This window comes from Bombina bombina, chromosome 4 (genome assembly GCF_027579735.1).
Source record: "Bombina bombina isolate aBomBom1 chromosome 4, aBomBom1.pri, whole genome shotgun sequence".
Classification (NCBI taxonomy): domain Eukaryota; kingdom Metazoa; phylum Chordata; class Amphibia; order Anura; family Bombinatoridae; genus Bombina; species Bombina bombina.
The window spans coordinates 872,892,819-872,916,343 of NC_069502.1; the positions used below are offsets into that span (position 1 = coordinate 872,892,819).

A 23,525-nucleotide genomic window follows, 5' to 3' on the forward strand; every position below is an offset into this window, starting at 1 on the left:
TATCTGCGTGTGCAAAGACCCAGTACCACCGATTGTGCACTATTGGCGCCCTCTTCTTTTCTACTTTCCTACAGAACCTATGTTCTTTGCTGCACCTAAACTTACCTAGATAAACCTTTCAGGAAAGGATAACAAGAGAAGGAAGCATATTAAATAATAGAAGTAAATTGGAAAGTTGTTCATAACTGTATGCTCTGTCTAAATCATGAATGTCAAATTATGACTTTACTGTCCCTTTAATTGTCCTTTAACAACTCTGCTGGGGTGCTCTTTGCCTCCTCCTGCTGGCCAGGAGTTGAATATCCCACTAGTAATTGGAATGAAATCGTGGACTCTCCATGCTATAGGAAACAAATCTGTGCACAGTTTGTTAATAGAAGTAAATTGATCTTTTTTTTTTTAAATTGCATGCTCTAGCTCAATCATGAAAGTGTAAATTTGACTTGGGTGTCCCTTTAATGCTGTAGCTTCCTGGCAGAGTACAATGTCCCTTTAACATTTTCTACGTAAAAATAAATATTACCAACATGTTTCTCTGCTGGTCTTTCACATGTATATTAGAAAAGTTTAAAGAGATAGTAAACCCCAAAATTTTCTTTTATAATTCAGATAGAACATACAATTTTAAACAACTTTCCAATTGACTTCTATTATCAAATTTGCTTCATTCTCTTGTTATCCATTGCTGAAGGAACAGCATTGCACTACTGATAGCTAGCTGAACCCAACTAGTTAGCCAATCACAAGAGACAAATGTGTGCAGGCACCAATTAGCAGCAGCTCCCACTAGTGTATGATATGTGCGTATTCGTTTTCAACAAGGGATACTAAGAGAACGAAGCACATGTGAAAATAGAAGTGAATTTAAAAGTGTCTTAAAATTACATGCTCTATGTGAATGATGCAAGTTTAATTTTGACTTTCCTATCCCTTTAAGTACAATGCCCATTTAACTCACAATATACAGACAGGATATACAGATGAGCGGCTTTAAAGATCACACAGCGCTGTGGGGTTTATTTTATGCTCCTACAAAGTGCTACCGGTGTATCCGCAGCTGATCAGATGACAATAGTAATTAATATACTTGGGCAAAAAAAAAATTTATGCTTACCTGATTAATTTATTTCTCTTGTGGTGTATCCAGTCCACGGGCTCATCCATTACTTGTGGGATATTCTCCTTCCCAACAGGAAGCTGCAAGAGGACACCCACAGAAGAGCTGTCTATATAGCTCCTCCCCTAACTGCCATCCCCAGTCATTCGACCGAAGACAAGCAAGAAAAAAGGAGAAACTATAGGGTGCAGTGGTGACTGTAGTTTAAAATAAAAAAACACCTGCCTAAAAATGACAGGGCGGGCCGTGGACTGGATACACCACAAGAGAAATAAATTTATCAGGTAAGCATAAATTTTGTTTTCTCTTGTAAAGGTGTATCCAGTCCACGGGTTCATCCATTACTTGTGGGATACCAATACCAAAGCTTTAGGACACGGATGAAGGGAGGGACAAGGCAGGCCCTTAAACGGAAGGCACCACTGCATGTAAGACCTTTCTCCCAAAAATAGCCTCCGAAGAAGCAAAAGTATCGAATTTGTAGAATTTAGAAAAAGTATGAAGCGAAGACCAAGTCGCCACCTTACAAATCTGTTCAACAGTGGCCTCATTTTTAAAAGCCCATGTGGAAGCTACCGCTCTAGTGGAATGAGCTGTAATTCTTTCAGGAGGCAGTCTCATAAGCTAAGCGTATTATACTTCTTAGCCAAAAAGATAGAGAAGTTGCCAAAGCCTTTTGGCCTCTCCTCTGTCCAGAGTAGACAACAAACAAAGCAGATGTTTGACGAAAATCCTTCGTAGCTTGTAAATAAAACTTTAAAGCACGAACCACATCAAGATTGTGTAAAAGAGGTTCCTTCTTTGAGGAAGGATTAGGACATAATGAAGGAACAACAATCTCCTGATACTACCTTAGGAAGAAACCCAGGTTTAGTACGCAAAACTACCTTATCTGCATGGAAAATCAGATAAGGGGAATCACATTGTAAAGCAGATAACTCCGAAACTCTTCGAGCCGAGGAGATAGCCACTAGAAACAGAACTTTCCAAGATAAAAGTTTAATATCTATGGAATGCAGAGGTTCAAAGGGAACCCCTTGAAGAACTAAATTTAAACTCCATGGCGGAGCAACAGGTTTAAACACAGGCTTAATTCTAACTAAAGCATGACAAAACGCATGAACGTCTGGAACCTCAGCCAGACGTTTGTGCAAAAGAATAGACAGAGCAGAAATCTGTCCCTTTAAGGAACTAGCAGACAATCCTTTCTCCAATCCCTGCTGGAGAAAAGGTAATATTCTAGGAATCCTAACTTTACTCCATGAGTAACCCTTGGATTCACACCAATGAAGATATTTACACCATATCTTATGATAGATTTTCCTGGTGACAGGCTTTCGAGCCTGAATTAAGGTATCAATGACCGACTCGGAAAAACCACACTTTGATAGAATCAAGTGTTCAATCTCCAAGCAGTCAGACGCAGAGAAATTAGATTTGGATGTTTGAAAGGACCCTGAAGTAGAAGGTCCTGTATCAGCGGCAGAATCCATGGTGGAAAGGATGACATGTCCACCAGATCTGCATACCAAGTCCTGCGTGGCCACGCAGGAGCTATCAAAATTACAGAAGCTCTCTTCTGCTTGATCTTGGCAATCAGACGAGGGAGCAGAGGAAACGGTGGAAACACATAAGCCAGGCTGAAGGACCAGGGCGCTGCTAGAGCATCTATCAGTGCTGCCTTGGGATCCCTGGACCTGGACCCGTAACAAGGAAGCTTGGCGTTCTGACGAGACGCCATGAGATCCAGTTCTGGTTTGCCCCATAGATGAATCAACTGGGCAAATACCTCCGGATGGAGTTCCCACTCCCCCGGATGAAAAGTCTGCCGACTTAAAAAAAATCCGCCTCCCAGTTCTCTACTCCTGGGATATGGATAGCTGAGAGATGGCAAGAGTGAACCTCTGCCCATAGAATTATCTTTGAAACCTCCAACATCGCTAGGGGGCTCTTTGTACCCCCCTGATGGTTGATATAGGCTACAGTCGTGATGTTGTCTGACTGAAATCTGATGAACCTGACCGCAGCTAGCTGAGGCCAAGCCTGAAGAGCATTGAATATCGCTCTTCGTTCCAGAATGTTTATCGGAAGGAGGGCTTCCTCCTGAGTCCACGAACCCTGAGCCTTCAGGGAGAGCCAGACTGCGCCCCAGCCCAGAAGGCTGGCATCTGTCTTCACTATAGTCCATTCTGGCCTGTGGAAGCACATTCTCCTGGACAGATGGACCCGAGATAGCCACCAGAGAAGAGAATATCTGGTCTCTTGATCCAGATTTAGCAGAGGGGACAAATCTGCATGCTCAATGGAATGGGGATTACACAAAGTTGCAGTGGTCTGAGATGTAGGCGGGCAAACGGCACTATGTCCATTGCCGCTACCATTAAGCCGATTACTTCCATACACTGAGCCACTGACGGTTAAAAAGTGGAATAAAGAGCACGGCAGGAAGTTAGAAGCTTTGACAACCTGACCTCTGTCAGAAAAATCTTCATTTCTACTGAATCCATCAGAGTTCCTAGGAAGGAAACTCTTGTGAGAGGGGAGAGAGAACTCTTTTCTACGTTCACCTTCCACCAGTGAGACCTCAGAAAAGGCCAGAACAATGTCCGTATGGGCATTGGCCATTTGAAAATTCGATGCCTGTATCAGAATGTCGTCTAAATAAGGGCCCAACGCTATGCCCCGTGGTCTTAGAACCGCTAGTAGGGACCCTAGAACCTTCGTAAAGATTCTTGGTGCCGTGGCTAACCCGAAGGGAAGAGCCACAAACTGGTAATGCCTGTCTAGGAAGGCAAACCTGAGAAACCGATGATGATCTCTGTGTATCGGAATGTGGAGATAAGCATCCTTTAAGTCCACGATAGTCATATATTGACCCTCCTGGATCAGAGGTAGGATGGTTCGAATAGTCTCCATCTTGAAGGATGGGACCCTGAGAAATTTGTTTAGGATCTTAAGATCCAACATTGGTCTGAAAGTTCCCTCTTTTTTGGGAACTATAAACAGATTTGAATAGAATCCTTGCCCCTGTTCCTCCCTTGGAACTGGGTGGATCACTCCCATGACCAGAAGGTCTTGAACACAACGAAAGAATGCCTCTCTCTTTATCTGGTTTGCAGATAATTGAGAAAGATGAAATCTCCCTTTTGGGGATGAGGCTTTGAAATCCAGAAGATATCCCTGGGAAACAAACAAACAAACAAACAAACAAACAAACAAACAAACAAACAATCTCCAGAGCCCAGGGATCCTGGACGTCTGGGCAAAGAGAGAAAGTCTGCCCCCAACTAGATCCGGTCCCGGATTGGGGGCTACTCCTTCATGCTGTCTTAGAGGCAGCAGCAGGTTTTTTGGCCTGCTTTACCTTGCTCCAAGCCTGGTTAGGTCTCCAGACTGGCTTGGACTGGGCAAAATTTCCTTTTTGTTTTGAAGTAGAGGAAGTTGAAGCTGCGCCACTCTTGAATTTCCGAAAGCAAAAGAAAACAGAATTTATGTTTACCTGATAAATTACTTTCTCCAACGGTGTGTCCGGTCCACGGCGTCATCCTTACTTGTGGGATATTCTCTTCCCCAACAGGAAATGGCAAAGAGCCCAGCAAAGCTGGTCACATGATCCCTCCTAGGCTCCGCCTACCCCAGTCATTCGACCGACGTTAAGGAGGAATATTTGCATAGGAGAAACCATATGATACCGTGGTGACTGTAGTTAAAGAAAATAAATTATCAGACCTGATTAAAAAACCAGGGCGGGCCGTGGACCGGACACACCGTTGGAGAAAGTAATTTATCAGGTAAACATAAATTCTGTTTTCTCCAACATAGGTGTGTCCGGTCCACGGCGTCATCCTTACTTGTGGGAACCAATACCAAAGCTTTAGGACACGGATGATGGGAGGGAGCAAATCAGGTCACCTAGATGGAAGGCACCACGGCTTGCAAAACCTTTCTCCCAAAAATAGCCTCAGAAGAAGCAAAAGTATCAAACTTGTAAAATTTGGTAAAAGTGTGCAGTGAAGACCAAGTCGCTGCCCTACATATCTGATCAACAGAAGCCTCGTTCTTGAAGGCCCATGTGGAAGCCACAGCCCTAGTGGAATGAGCTGTGATTCTTTCGGGAGGCTGCCGTCCGGCAGTCTCGTAAGCCAATCTGATGATGCTTTTAATCCAAAAAGAGAGAGAGGTAGAAGTTGCTTTTTGACCTCTCCTTTTACCGGAATAAACAACAAACAAGGAAGATGTTTGTCTAAAATCCTTTGTAGCGTCTAAATAGAATTTTAGAGCGCGAACAACATCCAAATTGTGCAACAAACGTTCCTTCTTTGAAACTGGTTTCGGACACAGAGAAGGTACGATAATCTCCTGGTTAATGTTTTTGTTAGAAACAACTTTTGGAAGAAAACCAGGTTTAGTACGTAAAACCACCTTATCTGCATGGAACACCAGATAAGGAGGAGAACACTGCAGAGCAGATAATTCTGAAACTCTTCTAGCAGAAGAAATTGCAACCAAAAACAAAACTTTCCAAGATAATAACTTAATATCAACGGAATGTAAGGGTTCAAACGGAACCCCCTGAAGAACTGAAAGAACTAAGTTGAGACTCCAAGGAGGAGTCAAAGGTTTGTAAACAGGCTTGATTCTTACCAGAGCCTGAACAAAGGCTTGAACATCTGGCACAGCTGCCAGCTTTTTGTGAAGTAACACAGACAAGGCAGAAATCTGTCCCTTCAGGGAACTTGCAGATAATCCTTTTTCCAATCCTTCTTGAAGGAAGGATAGAATCTTAGGAATCTTAACCTTGTCCCAAGGGAATCCTTTAGATTCACACCAACAGATATATTTTTTCCAAATTTTGTGGTAAATCTTTCTAGTTACAGGCTTTCTGGCCTGAACAAGAGTATCGATAACAGAATCTGAGAACCCTCGCTTCGATAAGATCAAGCGTTCAATCTCCAAGCAGTCAGCTGGAGTGAGACCAGATTCGGATGTTCGAACGGACCTTGAACAAGAAGGTCTCGTCTCAAAGGTAGCTTCCATGGTGGAGCCGATGACATATTCACCAGATCTGCATACCAAGTCCTGCGTGGCCACGCAGGAGCTATCAAGATCACCGACGCCCTCTCCTGATGGATCCTGGCTACCAGCCTGGGGATGAGAGGAAACGGCGGGAATACATAAGCTAGTTTGAAGGTCCAAGGTGCTACTAGTGCATCCACTAGAGCCGCCTTGGGATCCCTGGATCTGGACCCGTAGCAAGGAACTTTGAAGTTCTGACGAGAGGCCATCAGATCCATGTCTGGAATGCCCCACAGTTGAGTGATTTGGGCAAAGATTTCCGGATGGAGTTCCCACTCCCCCGGATGCAATGTCTGACGACTCAGAAAATCCGCTTCCCAATTTTCCACTCCTGGGATGTGGAATGCAGACAGGTGGCAGGAGTGAGACTCCGCCCATTGAATGATTTTGGTCACTTCTTCCATCGCCAGGGAACTCCTTGTTCCCCCCTGATGGTTGATGTACGCAACAGTTGTCATGTTGTCTGATTGAAACCGTATGAACTTGGCCCTCGCTAGCTGAGGCCAAGCCTTGAGAGCATTGAATATCGCTCTCAGTTCCAGAATATTTATCGGTAGAAGAGATTCTTCCCGAGACCAAAGACCCTGAGCTTTCAGGGATCCCCAGACCGCGCCCCAGCCCATCAGACTGGCGTCGGTCGTGACAATGACCCACTCTGGTCTGCGGAAGGTCATCCCTTGTGACAGGTTGTCCAGGGACAGCCACCAACGGAGTGAGTCTCTGGTCCTCTGATTTACTTGTATCCTCGGAGACAAGTCTGTATAGTCCCCATTCCACTGACTGAGCATGCACAGTTGTAATGGTCTTAGATGAATGCGCGCAAAAGGAACTATGTCCATTGCCGCTACCATCAAACCTATCACTTCCATGCACTGCGCTATGGAAGGAAGAGGAACGGAATGAAGTATCCGACAAGAGTCTAGAAGTTTTGTTTTTCTGGCCTCTGTCAGAAAAATCCTCATTTCTAAGGAGTCTATTATTGTTCCCAAGAAGGGAACCCTTGTTGACGGAGATAGAGAACTCTTTTCCACGTTCACTTTCCATCCGTGAGATCTGAGAAAGGCCAGGACGATGTCCGTGTGAGCCTTTGCTTGAGGAAGGGACGACGCTTGAATCAGAATGTCGTCCAAGTAAGGTACTACAGCAATGCCCCTTGGTCTTAGCACAGCTAGAAGGGACCCTAGTACCTTTGTGAAAATCCTTGGAGCGGTGGCTAATCCGAAAGGAAGCGCCACGAACTGGTAATGCTTGTCCAGGAATGCGAACCTTAGGAACCGATGATGTTCCTTGTGGATAGGAATATGTAGATACGCATCCTTTAAATCCACCGTGGTCATGAATTGACCTTCCTGGATGGAAGGAAGAATTGTTCGAATGGTTTCCATCTTGAACGATGGAACCTTGAGAAACTTGTTTAAGATCTTGAGATCTAAGATTGGTCTGAACGTTCCCTCTTTTTTGGGAACTATGAACAGATTGGAGTAGAACCCCATCCCTTGTTCTCCTAATGGAACAGGATGAATCACTCCCATTTTTAACAGGTCTTCTACACAATGTAAGAATGCCTGTCTTTTTATGTGGTCTGAAGACAACTGAGACCTGTGGAACCTCCCCCTTGGGGGAAGCCCCTTGAATTCCAGAAGATAACCTTGGGAGACTATTTCTAGCGCCCAAGGATCCAGAACATCTCTTGCCCAAGCCTGAGCGAAGAGAGAGAGTCTGCCCCCCACCAGATCCGGTCCCGGATCGGGGGCCAACATTTCATGCTGTCTTGGTAGCAGTGGCAGGTTTCTTGGCCTGCTTTCCCTTGTTCCAGCCTTGCATTGGTCTCCAAGCTGGCTTTGCTTGAGAAGTATTACCCTCTTGCTTAGAGGACGTAGCACTTTGGGCTGGTCCGTTTCTACGAAAGGGACGAAAATTAGGTTTATTTTTGGCCTTGAAAGGCCGATCCTGAGGAAGGGCGTGGCCCTTACCCCCAGTGATATCAGAGATAATCTCTTTCAAGTCAGGGCCAAACAGCGTTTTCCCCTTGAAAGGAATGTTAAGTAGCTTGTTCTTGGAAGACGCATCAGCTGACCAAGATTTCAACCAAAGCGCTCTGCGCGCCACAATAGCAAACCCAGAATTCTTAGCCGCTAACCTAGTCAATTGCAAAGTGGCGTCTAGGGTGAAAGAATTAGCCAATTTGAGAGCATTGATTCTGTCCATAATCTCCTCATAAGGAGGAGAATCACTATCGACCGCCTTTATCAGCTCATCGAACCAGAAACACGCGGCTGTAGCGACAGGGACAATGCATGAAATTGGTTGTAGAAGGTAACCCTGCTGAACAAACATCTTTTTAAGTAAACCTTCTAATTTTTTATCGATAGGATCTTTGAAAGCACAACTATCTTCTATGGGTATAGTGGTGCGTTTGTTTAAAGTGGAAACCGCTCCCTCGACCTTGGGGACTGTCTGCCATAAGTCCTTTCTGGGGTCGACCATAGGAAACAATTTTTTAAATATGGGGGGAGGTACGAAAGGAATACCGGGCCTTTCCCATTCTTTATTTACAATGTCCGCCACCCGCTTGGGTATAGGAAAAGCTTCTGGGAGCCCCGGGACCTCTAGGAACTTGTCCATTTTACATAGTTTCTCTGGGATGACCAAATTGTCACAATCATCCAGAGTGGATAATACCTCCTTAAGCAGAGCGCGGAGATGTTCCAACTTAAATTTAAACGTAATCACATCAGGTTCAGCTTGTTGAGAAATGTTCCCTGAATCAGTAATTTCTCCCTCAGACAAAACCTCCCTGGCCCCATCAGACTGGTTTAGGGGCCCTTCAGAACCATTATTATCAGCGTCGTCATGCTCTTCAGTATCTAAAACAGAGCAGTCGCGCTTACGCTGATAAGTGTGCATTTTGGCTAAAATGTTTTTGACAGAATTATCCATTACAGCCGTTAATTGTTGCATAGTAAGGAGAATTGGCGCGCTAGATGTACTAGGGGCCTCCTGAGTGGGCAAGACTCGTGTAGACGAAGGAGGGAATGATGCAGTACCATGCTTACTCCCCTCGCTTGAGGAATCATCTTGGGCATCATTGTCATTGTCACATAAATCACATTTATTTAAATGAGAAGGAACTCTGGCTTCCCCACATTCAGAACACAGTCTATCTGGTAGTTCAGTCATGTTAAACAGGCATAAACTTGATAACAAAGTACAAAAAACGTTTTAAAATAAAACCGTTACTGTCACTTTAAATTTTAAACTGAACACACTTTATTACTGCAATTGCGAAAAAATATGAAGGAATTGTTCAAAATTCACCAAAATTTCACCACAGTGTCTTAAAGCCTTAAAAGTATTGCACACCAAATTTGGAAGCTTTAACCCTTAAAATAACGGAACCGGAGCCGTTTTTAACTTTAACCCCTTTACAGTCCCTGGTATCTGCTTTGCTGAGACCCAACCAAGCCCAAAGGGGAATACGATACCAAATGACGCCTTCAGAAAGTCTTTTCTATGTATCAGAGCTCCTCTCACATGCGACTGCATGTCATGCCTCTCAAAAACAAGTGCGCAACACCGGCGCGAAAATGAGGCTCTGCCTATGATTTGGGAAAGCCCCTAAAGAATAAGGTGTCTAAAACAGTGCCTGCCGATATAAACTTATCAAAATACCCAGATTAAATGATTCCTCAAGGCTAAATATGTGTTAATAATGAATCGATTTAGCCCAGAAAAAGTCTACAGTCTTAATAAGCCCTTGTGAAGCCCTTATTTACTATCTTAATAAACATGGCTTACCGGATCCCATAGGGAAAATGACAGCTTCCAGCATTACATCGTCTTGTTAGAATGTGTCATACCTCAAGCAGCAAGAGACTGCTCACTGTTCCCCCAACTGAAGTTAATTCCTCTCAACAGTCCTGTGTGGAACAGCCATGGATTTTAGTAACGGTTGCTAAAATCATTTTCCTCATACAAACAGAAATCTTCATCTCTTTTCTGTTTCTGAGTAAATAGTACATACCAGCACTATTTTAAAATAACAAACTCTTGATTGAATAATAAAAACTACAGTTAAACACTAAAAAACTCTAAGCCATCTCCGTGGAGATGTTGCCTGTACAACGGCAAAGAGAATGACTGGGGTAGGCGGAGCCTAGGAGGGATCATGTGACCAGCTTTGCTGGGCTCTTTGCCATTTCCTGTTGGGGAAGAGAATATCCCACAAGTAAGGATGACGCCGTGGACCGGACACACCTATGTTGGAGAAAATTAGTCTGTTTGGTCCTTAATTTGTTGGACCTATCCTGGGGAAGGGCGTGGCCTTTTCCTCCAGTAATATCAGAAATTATCTCCTTCAGTCCAGGCCCGAATAGGGTCTGCCCTTTGAAGGGGATGTTGAGAAGCTTAGACTTTGAAGTAACGTCAGCTGACAAGGATTTAAGCCATAGCGCCCTACGCACCTGAATGGCACAACCTGAATTCTTAGCCGTTAGCTTAGTTAAATGAAAAACGGCGTCAGAAATAAATTAATTGGCTAACTTAAGAGCTTTAAGCCTGTCTAGGATATCATCCAACGGGGTCTCCACCTGAAGAGACTCTTCAAGAGACTCGAACCAGAAAGCCGTAGCAGCAGTGACTGGGGAAATGCATGCAAGAGGCTGGAGAATAAAATCTTGTTGTATAAAGATTTTCTTAAGGAAACCCTCTAATTTTTTATCCATTGGATCTAGGAAAGTACAACTGTCCTCGACGGGGATAGCTGTACGCTTAGCTAGGGTAGATACTGCTCCCTCCACCTTAGGGACCGTCTGCCACGAGTCCCGTGTAGCGGCATCTATGGGAAACATCTTTTTAAACGCAGGAGGGGAGAGAACGGTACACCTGGTCTATCCCATTCCTTCGTAACAATTTCTGAAAACCTCTTAGGTATTGGAAAAACATCAGTGTAAACAGGCACTGCAAAGTATTTGTCCATTATACACAATTTCTCTGGGACTACAATGGTGTCACAGTCAACCAGAGTTGCTAAAACCTCCTTGAGCAACAAGCAGAGGTGTTCAAGCTTAAATTTAAATGCTGTCATTTCAGAGTCAGACTGGAGTAATGCCTTCCCTGAATCAGAAATGTCACCCACAGATAGAAGCTCTCCTGCTTCGGCTTCTGTACATTGTGAGGGTATATCAGACATAGCTACTAAAGCGTCAGAAAGCTCTGTATTTGTTCTAGCCCCAGAGCCGTTTCGCTTTCCTTGTAACCCTGGCATTTTGGACAATACCTCTGTGAGGGTATGATTCATAACTGCAGCCATGTCTTGTAAGGTAAATGCATTGGACGCGCCAGATTTACTTGGCGTCACTTGCTCGGGAGATATAAGTTCTGACACATTGGGAGAGCTAGGTGGTTTAACCTCCCTTTTGTCAGTCTGAGAAACCTCTGGTGATAAATCCTTTAAACCCATAATATGGTCTTTATAACTTATAGAAAGGTCAGTGCATTTGGCACACATTCTAAGAGGGGGTTCCACAATGGTTTCTAAATATAATGAACAAGGAGTTTCCTCTATGTCAGACATGTTTAAACAGACTAGTAATGAGACCAGCAAGCTTGGAAAACACTTTAATAAATGTGAAAAAGCAATTAAATAAAAACGGTACTGTGCCTTTAAGAGAAAAAAAAACTACCTCATAAACTGCAAAACAGTGATAAAAAGTAGTAAACTCTACGAAATTTTTAGTGTGTATAAGAGACTAAAGCAGCATTGCACCCACTTGCAAATGGATGATTAACCCCTTAGGCACCAAAACGGATTAGAAAAACGAAAAAAAAAAACAGTCAAACACACTGCCACAGCTCTGCTGTGGCCCTACCTGCCCTTAAACACAATTTTTGAATATCAACTGCGCATAAAGTGCGCAAAAATAGGCCCCTCCCACCATACACTGAATGTCAGAGGGCCTTTTTTAGGCATGATCTAATAAGCCATGTGGAAAACTAGGCCCCAAAATAAAGATTTATCACCCTCAGAGAAAAAACGTTTTTACTATAAAACATGCAAACGTTTTTACACTAAGTAATATGAGTATTAACATGAATATTACCCTTTTTTGCAAGCATGATCTCAGTTGCTGTTAAATCACTGTATCAGGCTTACCTCAAATATACCAGGCACTGTCAGCATTTTCTAGACCTTACCATCTCTCTAGAAAAAAATATACTGAACATACCTCAAAGCAGGCAATCTGCAGACCGTCCCCCCAACTGAAGTTTTCTTTCCATACTCTTCAGTTATGTGTGAAAACAGCAATGGACCTTAGTTACAAACCGCTAAGATCATCAAACCTCCAGGCAGAACTCTTCTTCCAATTTCTGCCTGAAAGTAAAAACAGTACAACGCCGGTACCGTTTAAAAATAACAAACTTTTGATTGAAGGTAAAAAAACTACACTAATTCACCACATCTCTCATGATACTTCCTTTATTGTTGAGAGCTTGCAAGAGAATGACTGGGGGTGGCAGTTAGGGGAGGAGCTATATAGACAGCTCTGCTGTGTGTGTCCTCTTGCAACTTCCTGTTGGGAAGGAGAATATCCCACAAGTAATGGATGAACCTGTGGACTGGATACACCTTTACAAGAGAAATATAAATAACAGCAGCTGTATAGGGCTTGGGTGTCAGGTGATCAGGATAACCAAATCCTAGAAATGTATCAGGCTATATTGTACTGTGACACTCAGTGTGTGATTGAGGTGGCACCCTGACTGGTGATATTATGTACAGTACTTACAAACAATAAGCTATAAAAGCCAGGCAATACCCCATAAACAGAAGACTTGTCACACACGTGCACTTACCTTCATTGTCGCTGTCACACATTTCCTGCATTGGAGCTTCCAGCTGACACGTTACACTTAGATCTTCTGTTTTAACATCTATGTCACCTGTCAGATAATTAAATGTAGACAATATTTCATGCTTTAGGTTTTTTATTTCACCTCAAAAGCAACTAACAGAGTAATGGGTAATTAATATTTTTCGTACATATACGGAGGGCATATTGAGATTGATATAAAACATCAAAAAAAGTATTATTAGATTTGAAAATTCAGACGTTACGTTCAATATTTAAAATATAGGGCACAATTGAAGGTATGAGTATGAAGCCTATACACCCAAACATGTTTCAAACCGTATATGGACAGTAAAGCTGAAATTAGATAGAGCGTCATTTTAAACAACTTTTCAATTTACTTCTATTATCAAATTTGTTTGTTCTCTAGGTATCTTTTGGTGAAAAGTAAATCTAGGTAATCTGATACGAGCTCAGAAGCATGCACAGTGTCTTTAGCAATATATGGCAACAGTGTTTGCAACTAAAGACACGTGCGCGCTCCTGAGCTCACCAAGGTTTACTAACACAGAGTGCCAAGAGAACTAAGCAAAATTTATAATAAAAGCAAATTGACAAGTTGTTTAAAATGGCATGCTCTGTCCAATCCAAGAAAGTTTAATTTTGACTTTACTGTCCCTTTTGTAAATATAATAATCTGTAGATCAATTAACATCCCACTGCAGTCATTGATTCAAAAGGATAATTATATTCCAAAATACTAGTTGCCAATTAATTTCTATATTAAGTCACATAACTATTAATTGCCAAAAAAACTGTATTCACAATAAAACAGGGTTTTCCGAATACCATTTGATGAACGAGAGGATGAGGAGAAGAGACAGAGGGCACAGGTGTGTATCATTTACATGAATCAGGGTGTGAGGGAAAAAGGAAGAGAGTGCATGTGTGTGTACCATTCACATGAAGCAGAGGGTGAGAGAGAAGAGCGGGCATGTGTGTACCATTTACATGAAGCAGAGAGTGAGAGAGAAGAGCGGGCATGTGTGTGTACCATTTACATGAAGCAGAGGACGAGAAGGAAGGGAAGAGAGGGCATGTGTGTACCATTCATATGAAGCAGAGGGTAAGAGAGAAGGGAAGAGAGGGCATGTGTGTGTACCTTTTACATGAAGCAGAGGGTGAGAGAGAAGAGCGGGCATGTGTGTGTACCATTTACATGAAGCAGAGGACGGACGAGAGGGAAGAGAGTGCATGTGTGTGTACCATTTACATGAAGCAGAGGACGGACAAGAGGGAAGAGAGTGCATGTGTGTGTACCATTCACATGAAGCAGAGGGTGAGAGAGAAGAGCGGGCATGTGTGTGTACCATTTACATGAAGCAGAGGACGGACGAGAGGGAAGAGAGTGCATGTGTGTGTGTACCATTCACATGAAGCAGAGGGTGAGAGAGAAGAGCGGGCATGTGTGTGCACCATTTATATGAAGCAGAGGACGAGAAGAAAGGGAAGAGAGGGCATGTGTGTACCATTCATATGAAGCAGAGGGTAAGAGAGAAGGGAAGAGAGGGCATGTGTGTGTGTACCTTTTACATGAAGCAGACGATGAGAGAGAGAAGAGCGGGCATGTGTGTGTATCATTTACATGAAGCAGAGGACGGACGAGAGGGAAGAGAGTGCATGTGTGTGTACCATTTACATGAAGCAGAGGACGGACAAGAGGGAAGAGAGTGCATGTGTGTGTACCATTCACATGAAGCAGAGGGTGAGAGAGAGAAGAGCGGGCATGTGTGTGTACTATTTATATGAAGCAGAGGGTAAGAGATAAGGGAAGAGAGGGCATGTGTGTACCATTTACATGAAGCAGAGGACGAGAGGGAAGGGAAGAGAGGGCATGTGTGTGTACCATTTACATGAAGCAGAGGATGAGAGGGAAGGGAGGAGAGGGCATGTGTGTGTATTATTTACATGAAGCCGAGGGTAAGAGAGAAAGGAAGAGAGGGCATGTGTGTGTATTATTTACATGAAGCAGAGGATGAGAGAGAAGGGAAGAGAGGGCATATGTGTGTACCATTTACATGAAGCAGAGGGTGAGAGAGAAGGAAAGAGAGGGCATGTGTGTGTACCATTTACATGAAGCAAAGGGTAAGAGAGAAGGGAAGAGAGGGCATGTGTGTGTACCATTTACATGAAGCAGAGGATGAGAGGGAAGGGAAGAGAGGGCATATGTGTGTACCATTCACATGAAGCAGAGGGTAATAGAGAAGGGAAGAGAGGGCATGTGTGTGTGTCATTTACATTAAAGTGATGGTAAACTCCGTTATTTGCAAATTTCATATTTAGATCACTTTATGTAATAATTATTAAACCGCATTATAAATTCTTTAATTTTTGTTGTATTTTGATGTAAATTCTAATACATTGATAACACTATGTTGCGCCGCATCTCACCGCCTTGCTCCGCCCCTCTTAGATGTTGCACTCCATATTCTCTGTGTTGATCTGCTCTCCACCCTCTCTACACGTCAGAGGGTTTGCTCGCTCCCGACATCCTAATTTCTAACGCATGCGCATTGGTTAGCATGACGTATACCAAGTAAACATTGAGTCAGGAGATTCAATGTTAACTTGGTTCAGTGTGATTGAAATAGTTTATTTTTATATTGCGACGATATTGGACCAATTTATTGGTATTAATAAAAATGTAACACATTGAATGGGGTAATATACTTACTATCACTGTTCCAAGTAAACTAAGAATCGTATAGTAATAGTATACGATACAGTGCTTACTTTAGCGTGCCGTGTGGAAAATAAAAAAACACGCATGCGTCACATATAACATGCACGCGCAAAATAGTCTTCAGTTTTAGAACCAGTTTATTGGATGTTAGTATTGCTCACATTGCTCGTTAATGCGCATGCGCTAATCCAATTGCATTGAATGAAGCCTGTCTGGCGACAGGCTATATGATTGGACAAAAGACGGCAAAAACAATATGACGTCATGGGGGGCTGGCAATTTCACGGAATAGAGATATTCTTTATTGTGGAATTGTAAGTAAATGGCTATGTCATGTATAAATTGAAAATTCGTCTAAACATTTAAGAAGGGTTAACAAGCTTGATCATATCTTCGGTCAATAGTGAGTTTACCATCCCTTTAAGCAGAGGACAAAAGGGAAGGGAAGAGAGGGCATGTGTGTACCATTTACATGAAGCAGAGGGCGAGAGAGAAGGGAAGAGAGGGCGTGTGTGTGTGTGTGTGTCATTTACATTAAGCAGAGGACAAAAGGTAAGGGAAGAGAGGGCATGTGTGTGTATCATTTACATGAAGCAGAGGAGGAGAGAGAAGGAAAGAGAGGGCATTGTGTGTGTACCATTTACATGAAGCAGAGGACGAGAGGGAAGGGAAGAGAGGGCATGTGTGTACCATTTACATGAAGCAGAGGATGAGAGGGAAGGGAAGAGAGGGCATTGTGTGTGTATCATTCACATGAAGCAGAGGACGAGAGGGAAGGGAAGAGAGGGCATGTGTGTACCATTTACATGAAGCAGAGGGTGAGAGAGAAGGGAAGAGAGGGCATGTGTGTACCATTTACATGAAGCAGAGGGCGAGAGAAGGGAAGAGAGGGCGTGTGTGTACCTTTTACATGAAGCAGACGGTGAGAGAGAAGAGCAGGCATGTGTGTGTACCATTTACATGAAGCAGAGGGTGAGAGAGAAGAGCGGGCATGTGTGTGTACCATTTACATGAAGCAGAGGACGGACAAGAGGGAAGAGAGTGCATGTGTGTGTACCATTTACATGAAGCAGAGGACGAGAGGGAAGGGAAGAGAGTGCATGTGTGTGTACCATTTACATGAAGCAGAGGACGAGAGGGAAGGGAAGAGAGTGCATGTGTGTGTACCATTTACATGAAGCAGAGGACGAGAGGGAAGGGAAGAGAGTGCATGTGTGTGTACCATTTACATGAAGCAGAGGACGGACGAGAGGGAAGAGAGTGCATGTGTGTGTACCATTCACATGAAGCAGAGGGTGAGAGAGAAGAGCGGGCATGTGTGTGTACCATTTACATGAAGCAGAGGACGGGCGAGAGGGAAGAGAGTGCATGTGTGTGTACCATTCACATGAAGCAGAGGGTGAGAGAGAGAAGAGCGGGCATGTGTGTGTACTATTTATATGAAGCAGAGGGTAAGAGAGAAGGGAAGAGAGGGCATGTGTGTGTACCATTTACATGAAGCAGAGGACGAGAGGGAAGGGAGGAGAGGGCATGTGTGTACCATTTACATGAAGCAGAGGACAGGAGGGAAGGGAGGAGAGGGCATGTGTGTGTATTATTTACATGAAGCCGAGGGTAAGAGAGAAGGGTAGAGAGGGCATGTGTGTGTGTTTGTGTGTGTGTGTATCATTTACATGAAGCAGAGGGTAAGAGAGAAGGGTAGAGAGGGCATGTGTGTGTGTGTGTATCATTTACATTAAGCAGAGGATGAGAGAGAAGGGAAGAGAGGGCATGTGTGTGTACCATTTACATGAAGCAGAGGACGAGAGGGAAGGGAGGAGAGGGCATGTGTGTACCATTTACATGAAGCAGAGGGTGAGAGAGAAGGGAAGAGAGGGTGTGTGTGTGTCATTTACATGAAGCAGAGGACAAGAGGGAAGGGAAGAGAGGGCCTGTGTGTGTACCATTTACATGAAGCAGGAGGAGTGAGAAGGGAAGAGAAGGCATGTGTGTGTACCATTTACATGAAGCAGAGGGTGAGAGAGAAGGGAAGAGAGGGCATGTGTGTACCATTTACATGAAGCAGAGGACGAGAGGTAAGGGAGGAGAGGGCATGTGTGTACCATTTACATGAAGCAGAGGACAGGAGGGAAGGGAGGAGAGGGCATGTGTGTGTATTATTTACATGAAGCCAAGGGTAAGAGAGAAGGGTAGAGAGGGCATGTGTGTGTGTGTGTGGGTATCATTTACATTAAGCAGAGGATGAGAGAGAAGGGAAGAGGGGGCATGTGTGTGTATCATTTACATGAAGCAGAGGACGAGAGGGAAGGGAAGAGAGGGCATGTGTGTGTATCATTCACATGAAGCAGAGGACGAGAGGGAAGGGAGGAGAGGGCATGTGTGTACCATTTACATGAAGCAGAGGACGAGAGGGAAGGGAGGAGAGGGCATGTGTGTGTATTATTTACATGAAGCCGAGGGTAAGAAAGAAGGGAAGAGAGGGCATGTGTGTACCATTTACATGAAGCAGAGAATGACAGGGAAGGGAAGAGAGGGAATGTGTGTGTGTGTATCATTTACATGAAGCAGAGGGTGAGAGAGAAGGGAAGAGAGGGCATGTGTGTGTATCATTTACATGAAGCAGAGAGTGAGAGAGAAGGGAAGAGAGGGCATGTGTGTGTGTACCATTTACATGAAGTAGAGGGTGAGAGAGAAGGGAAGAGAGGGCATGTGTGTGTGTACCATTTACATGAAGCAGAGGGTGAGAGAGAAGGGAAGAGAGGGCATGTGTGTGTATCATTTACATGAAGCAGAGAGTGAGAGAGAAGGGAAGAGAGGGTGTGTGTGTGTACCATTTACATGAAGCAGAGGGTGAGTGAGAAGGGAAGAGAGGGCATGTGTGTGTGTACCATTTACATGAAGCAGAGGGTGAGAGAGAGGGGAAGAGAGGGCATGTGTGTGTGTACCATTTACATGAAGTAGAGGGTGAGAGAGAAGGGAAGAGAGGGCATGTGTGTGTGTACCATTTACATGAAGCAGAGGGTGAGAGAGAAGGGAAGAGAGGGCATGTGTGTGTATCATTTACATGAAGCAGAGAGTGAGAGAGAAGGGAAGAGAGGGTGTGTGTGTGTACCATTTACATGAAGCAGAGGGTGAGTGAGAAGGGAAGAGAGGGCATGTGTGTGTGTACCATTTACATGAAGCAGAGGGTGAGAGAGAGGGGAAGAGAGGGCATGTGTGTGTAACATTTACATGAAGCAGAGGGTGAGAGAGAGGGGAAGAGAGGGCATGTGTGTGTATCATTTACATGAAGCAGAGGGTGAGAGAGAGGGGAAGAGAGGGCATGTGTGTGTGTACCATTCACATGAAGCAGAGGCACTTCTCAAGTGCATTATACTTTGTAAGTATATATTTATGCTTTATAAGAGAGATTCCATAGTAACCGCAATAAGGTTACTACCTATATAGACAGGGATTTCAGCACATCTTTTTAATAATAATAAACCGCTGAAACAATTGTCCAGCTCCGCTTAATAGCGGTAAGTGGATACTGCCCCCATTTACCATTCACCTGTAGGCCATCTCAAGAGTATCTCTGATAAACAAAGTAAAATATGATTAGAACTCATGAACCAATTAAACAGAGAAGCGTTGGTTGGGAAATGTCTAAGCACAGATTTAGCTGTACAATTTTATTAAATATGAATCACATAAAGCAGCATAATAAATATTCCAACTGTGAGCTAGCTGAACTGACAACACCTCCACTAGTGGGTGGTTACGAGCAAAGCGTAAAAACTGCCACCATAGTGAACCATGAGGATCTATGTCAGTAAAGTAGCATGCGATAGTATACACAAAATCACATTAGCAATACATCCATGTGTGTGGGAATGTCTCCCAGTATTGTGCACAATACTTAAACAACCAGTCAATAACAGGTTAATTCCAATCTAAATAAATAAAGACTTTTTTGACTGTAAAGGGTAATACCACAACTCCAGTTACAGCGGACACCACCAATATAATTAAAGGTATCAGGCGTCTTGTTATAATGAATCTGGATCTATGTGCGTATAACCCAATTTTACAGGCTGATTGGATTTTCCATAAAATTAATGGTATGTTAACAATGGTTGCGTTTATTCAGGCTATCAAATAGCAAGGAGGGGCTATGGGGAAGAGGATTAACAACTCCAGTATTCAGCGGGCACCACCAATATTAAAAAGGTAACAGGTGTTATGAATTTTAGTTTCCCTGGATCTATGTTAACGCTCCCCCAAAGCCTTTTAGTGTTATCTGTCACAGTAAGATAGCAAATACATAAGACGGTTTGATACAATTAAAGTAATAAAGCAGTGTATATTTGACACCCATAGACAGAATTTCAGTTCCCAAAATTCAAATTGTCCTGCAAAGTAAATCCGTGTTTATACACAGTGCATCCAAAACCTTCCGGTATAGTAAAGAGTTGCGGACTGGTGTGTCAAAGTTCAGACTTTATACTTGTAATACAACCGTATCTTCTGCTTTAGGTGGTTAGATATCCCAGTGTTGTTTCAGTGTAAGCTGGATCAACTTGCTTCATTTCTCCGTGATCCAGGGTTTTAAACAGCGTGGACGCTAACAGCGATCTGTCCAACAGACACGTCCACCTCTGCTCCTCACGTCACTGCCGACTATATATATATATATACACACACTGCTTTATTACTTTAATTGTATCAAACCGTCTTATGTATTTGCTATCTTACTGTGACAGATAACACTAAAAGGCTTTGGGGGAGCGTTAACATAGATCCAGGGAAACTAAAATTCATGACACCTGTTACCTTTTTAATATTGGTGGTGCCCGCTGAATACTGGAGTTGTTAATCCTCTTCCCCATAGCCTCTCTTTGCTATTTGATAGCCTGAATAAACGCAACCATTGTTAACATACCATTAATTTTATGGAAAATCCAATCAGCCTGTAAAATTGGGTTATACGCACATAGATCCAGATTCATTATAACAAGACGCCTGATACCTTTAATTATATTGGTGGTGTCCGCTGTAACTGGAGTTGTGGTATTACCCTTTACAGTCAAAAAAGTCTTTATTTATTTATTTAGATTGGAATTAACCTGTTATTGACTGGTTGTTTAAGTATTGTGCACAATACTGGGAGACATTCCCACACACATGGATGTATTGCTAATGTGATTTTGTGTATACTCTTGCAGGCTACTTTACTGACATAGATCCTCATGGTTCACTATGGTGGCAGTTTTTACACTTTGCTCATAACCACCCACTAGTGGAGGTGTTGTCAGTTCAGCTAGCTCACAGTTGGAATATTTATTATGCTGCTTTATGTGATTCCTATTTAATAAAATTGTACAGCTAAATCTGTGCTTAGACATTTCCCAACCAACGCTTCTCTGTTTAATTGGTTCATGAGTTCTAATCATATTTTACTTTGTTTATCAGAGATACTCTTGAGATGGCCTACAGGTGAATGGTAAATGGGGGCAGTATCCACTTACCGCTATTAAGCAGAGCTGGACAATTGTTTCAGCGGTTTATTATTATTAAAAAGATGTGCTGAAATCCCTGTCTATATAGGTAGTAACCTTATTGCGGTTACTATGGAATCTCTCTTATAAAGCATAAATATATAATTACTTTAAGGGTCTGCACACCATAATTTTTTCCTTCATAAAAGGTTTTCTCACCTGGGCGTTGCCTTTCAGCCTAAGGTAAAGATACACACTTTAGGCCTTACCAGCCTCCCTATCCCATTTATATTTTGAATACTTTGTAAGTATATTTGTTTTCTGCGTGTGCAAAGACCCAGTACCACTGAATGTGCACTATTGGCGCCCTCTTCTTTTCTACAGAACCTATGTTCTTTGCTGCACCTAAACTTACCTAGATAAACCTTTCAGGAAAGATAACAAGAGAAGGAAGCGTATTAAATAATAGAAGTAAATTGGAAAGTTGTTCATAATTGTATGCTCCGTCTAAATCATGAATGTCAAATTATGACTTTACTGTCCCTTTAATTGTCCTTTAACAACTCTGCTGGGGTGCTCTTTGCCTCCTCCTGCTGGCCAGGAGTTGAATATCCCACTAGTAATTGGAATGAAATCCATGCCATAGGAAAGAAATCTGTGCAAATTTTGTTAATAGAAGTAAATTGATTTTTTTTTTTTTAAATTGCATGCTCTCATTCATGAAAGTGTAAATTTGACTTGGGTGTCCCTTTAATGCTGTAGCTTCCTGGCAGAGTACAATGTCCCTTTAACATTTTCTACGTAAAAATAAATATTACATGTTTCTCTGCTGGTCTTTCACATGTATATTAGAAAAGTTTAAAGTGATAGTAAACCCCAAAATTTTCTTTTATAATTCAGATAGAACATACAATTTTAAACAACTTTCCAATTGACTTCTATTATCAAATTTGCTTCATTCTCTTGTTATCCATTGCTGAAGGAACAGCATTGCACTACTGGCAGCTAGCTGAACCCAACTAGTTAGCCAATCAGAAGAGACAAATGTGTACAGGCACCAATTAGCAGCAGCTCCCACTAGTGTATGATATGTGCGTATTCCTTTTCAACAAGGGATACTAAGAGAACGAAGCACATTTGAAAATAGAAGTGAATTTAAAAGTGTCTTAAAATTACATGCTCTATGTGAATGATGCAAGTTTCATTTTGACTTTCCTATCCCTTTAAGTACAATGCCCATTTAACTCACAATATACAGACAGGACATACAGATGAGCGGCTTTAAAGATCACATAGCGCTGTGGGGTTTATTTTATGCTCCTACAAAGTGCTACCGGTGTATCCGCAGCTGATCAGATGACAATAGTAATTAATATACTCAGGCAAATATAAATAACAGCAGCTGTATAGGGCTTGGGTGTCATGTGATCAGGATAACCAGACCCTAGAAATGTATCAGAGTATCAGGCTACATTGTACTGTGACACTCAGTGTGTGATTGAGGTGGCACCCTGACTGGTAATATTATGTATAGTACTTACAAACAATAAGCTATAAAAGCCCGGCAATACCCCATAAACAGAAGACTTGTCACACACGTGCACTTACCTTCATTGTCGCTGTCACACATTTCCTGCATTGGAGCTTCCAGCTGACACGTTACACTCAGATCTTCTGTTTTAACATCTATATCACCTGTCCGATAATTAAATGTAGACAATATTTCATGCTTTAGGTTTTTTATTTCACCTCAAAAGCAACTAACAGAGTAATGGGTAATTAATATTTTTCGTACATATACGGAGGGCATATTGAGATTGATATAAAACATCAAAAAAGTATTATTAGATTTGAAAATTCAGATGTTACGTTCAATATTTAAAATATAGGGCACAATTGAAGGTATGAGTATGAAGCCTATACACCCAAACATGTTTCAAATCTTATATGGACAGTAAAGCTGAAATTAGATAGAGCGTTATTTTAAACAACTTTTCAATTTACTTCTATTATCAAATTTGTTTTGTTCTCTAGGTATCTTTTGGTGAAAATTAAATCTAGGTAGTCTGATACGAGCTCAGGAGCATGCACAGTGTGTTTAGCAATATATGGCAACAGTGTTTGCAACTATGCATAACATGGCTATAAACAATTTTGCAAAAACTGCTGCCAGATGTCTAAAGACACGTGCACGCTCCTGAGCTCACCTAGGTTTACTAACACAGAATGCCAAGAGAACTAAGCAAAATTTATAATAAAAG

General features: G+C 42.6%; 1 protein-coding gene across 2 annotated transcripts in view; it reads right to left on the bottom strand.

Moving 5' to 3' along the window:
* The window catches only part of LOC128657377 (oocyte zinc finger protein XlCOF7.1-like), a 150,443-nt gene that overhangs the window by 87,793 nt on the left and 39,125 nt on the right, over positions 1 to 23,525 (bottom strand). For both annotated transcript variants that reach the window (XM_053711705.1, XM_053711706.1), the window contains 2 exons: positions 22,873 to 22,959; positions 13,049 to 13,135 (listed from right to left, as the gene is read on the bottom strand). In XM_053711705.1, coding sequence (XP_053567680.1) covers positions 13,049 to 13,135; positions 22,873 to 22,959 — 174 coding nt within the window. The remainder of the gene's footprint in view (positions 1 to 13,048; positions 13,136 to 22,872; positions 22,960 to 23,525) is intronic.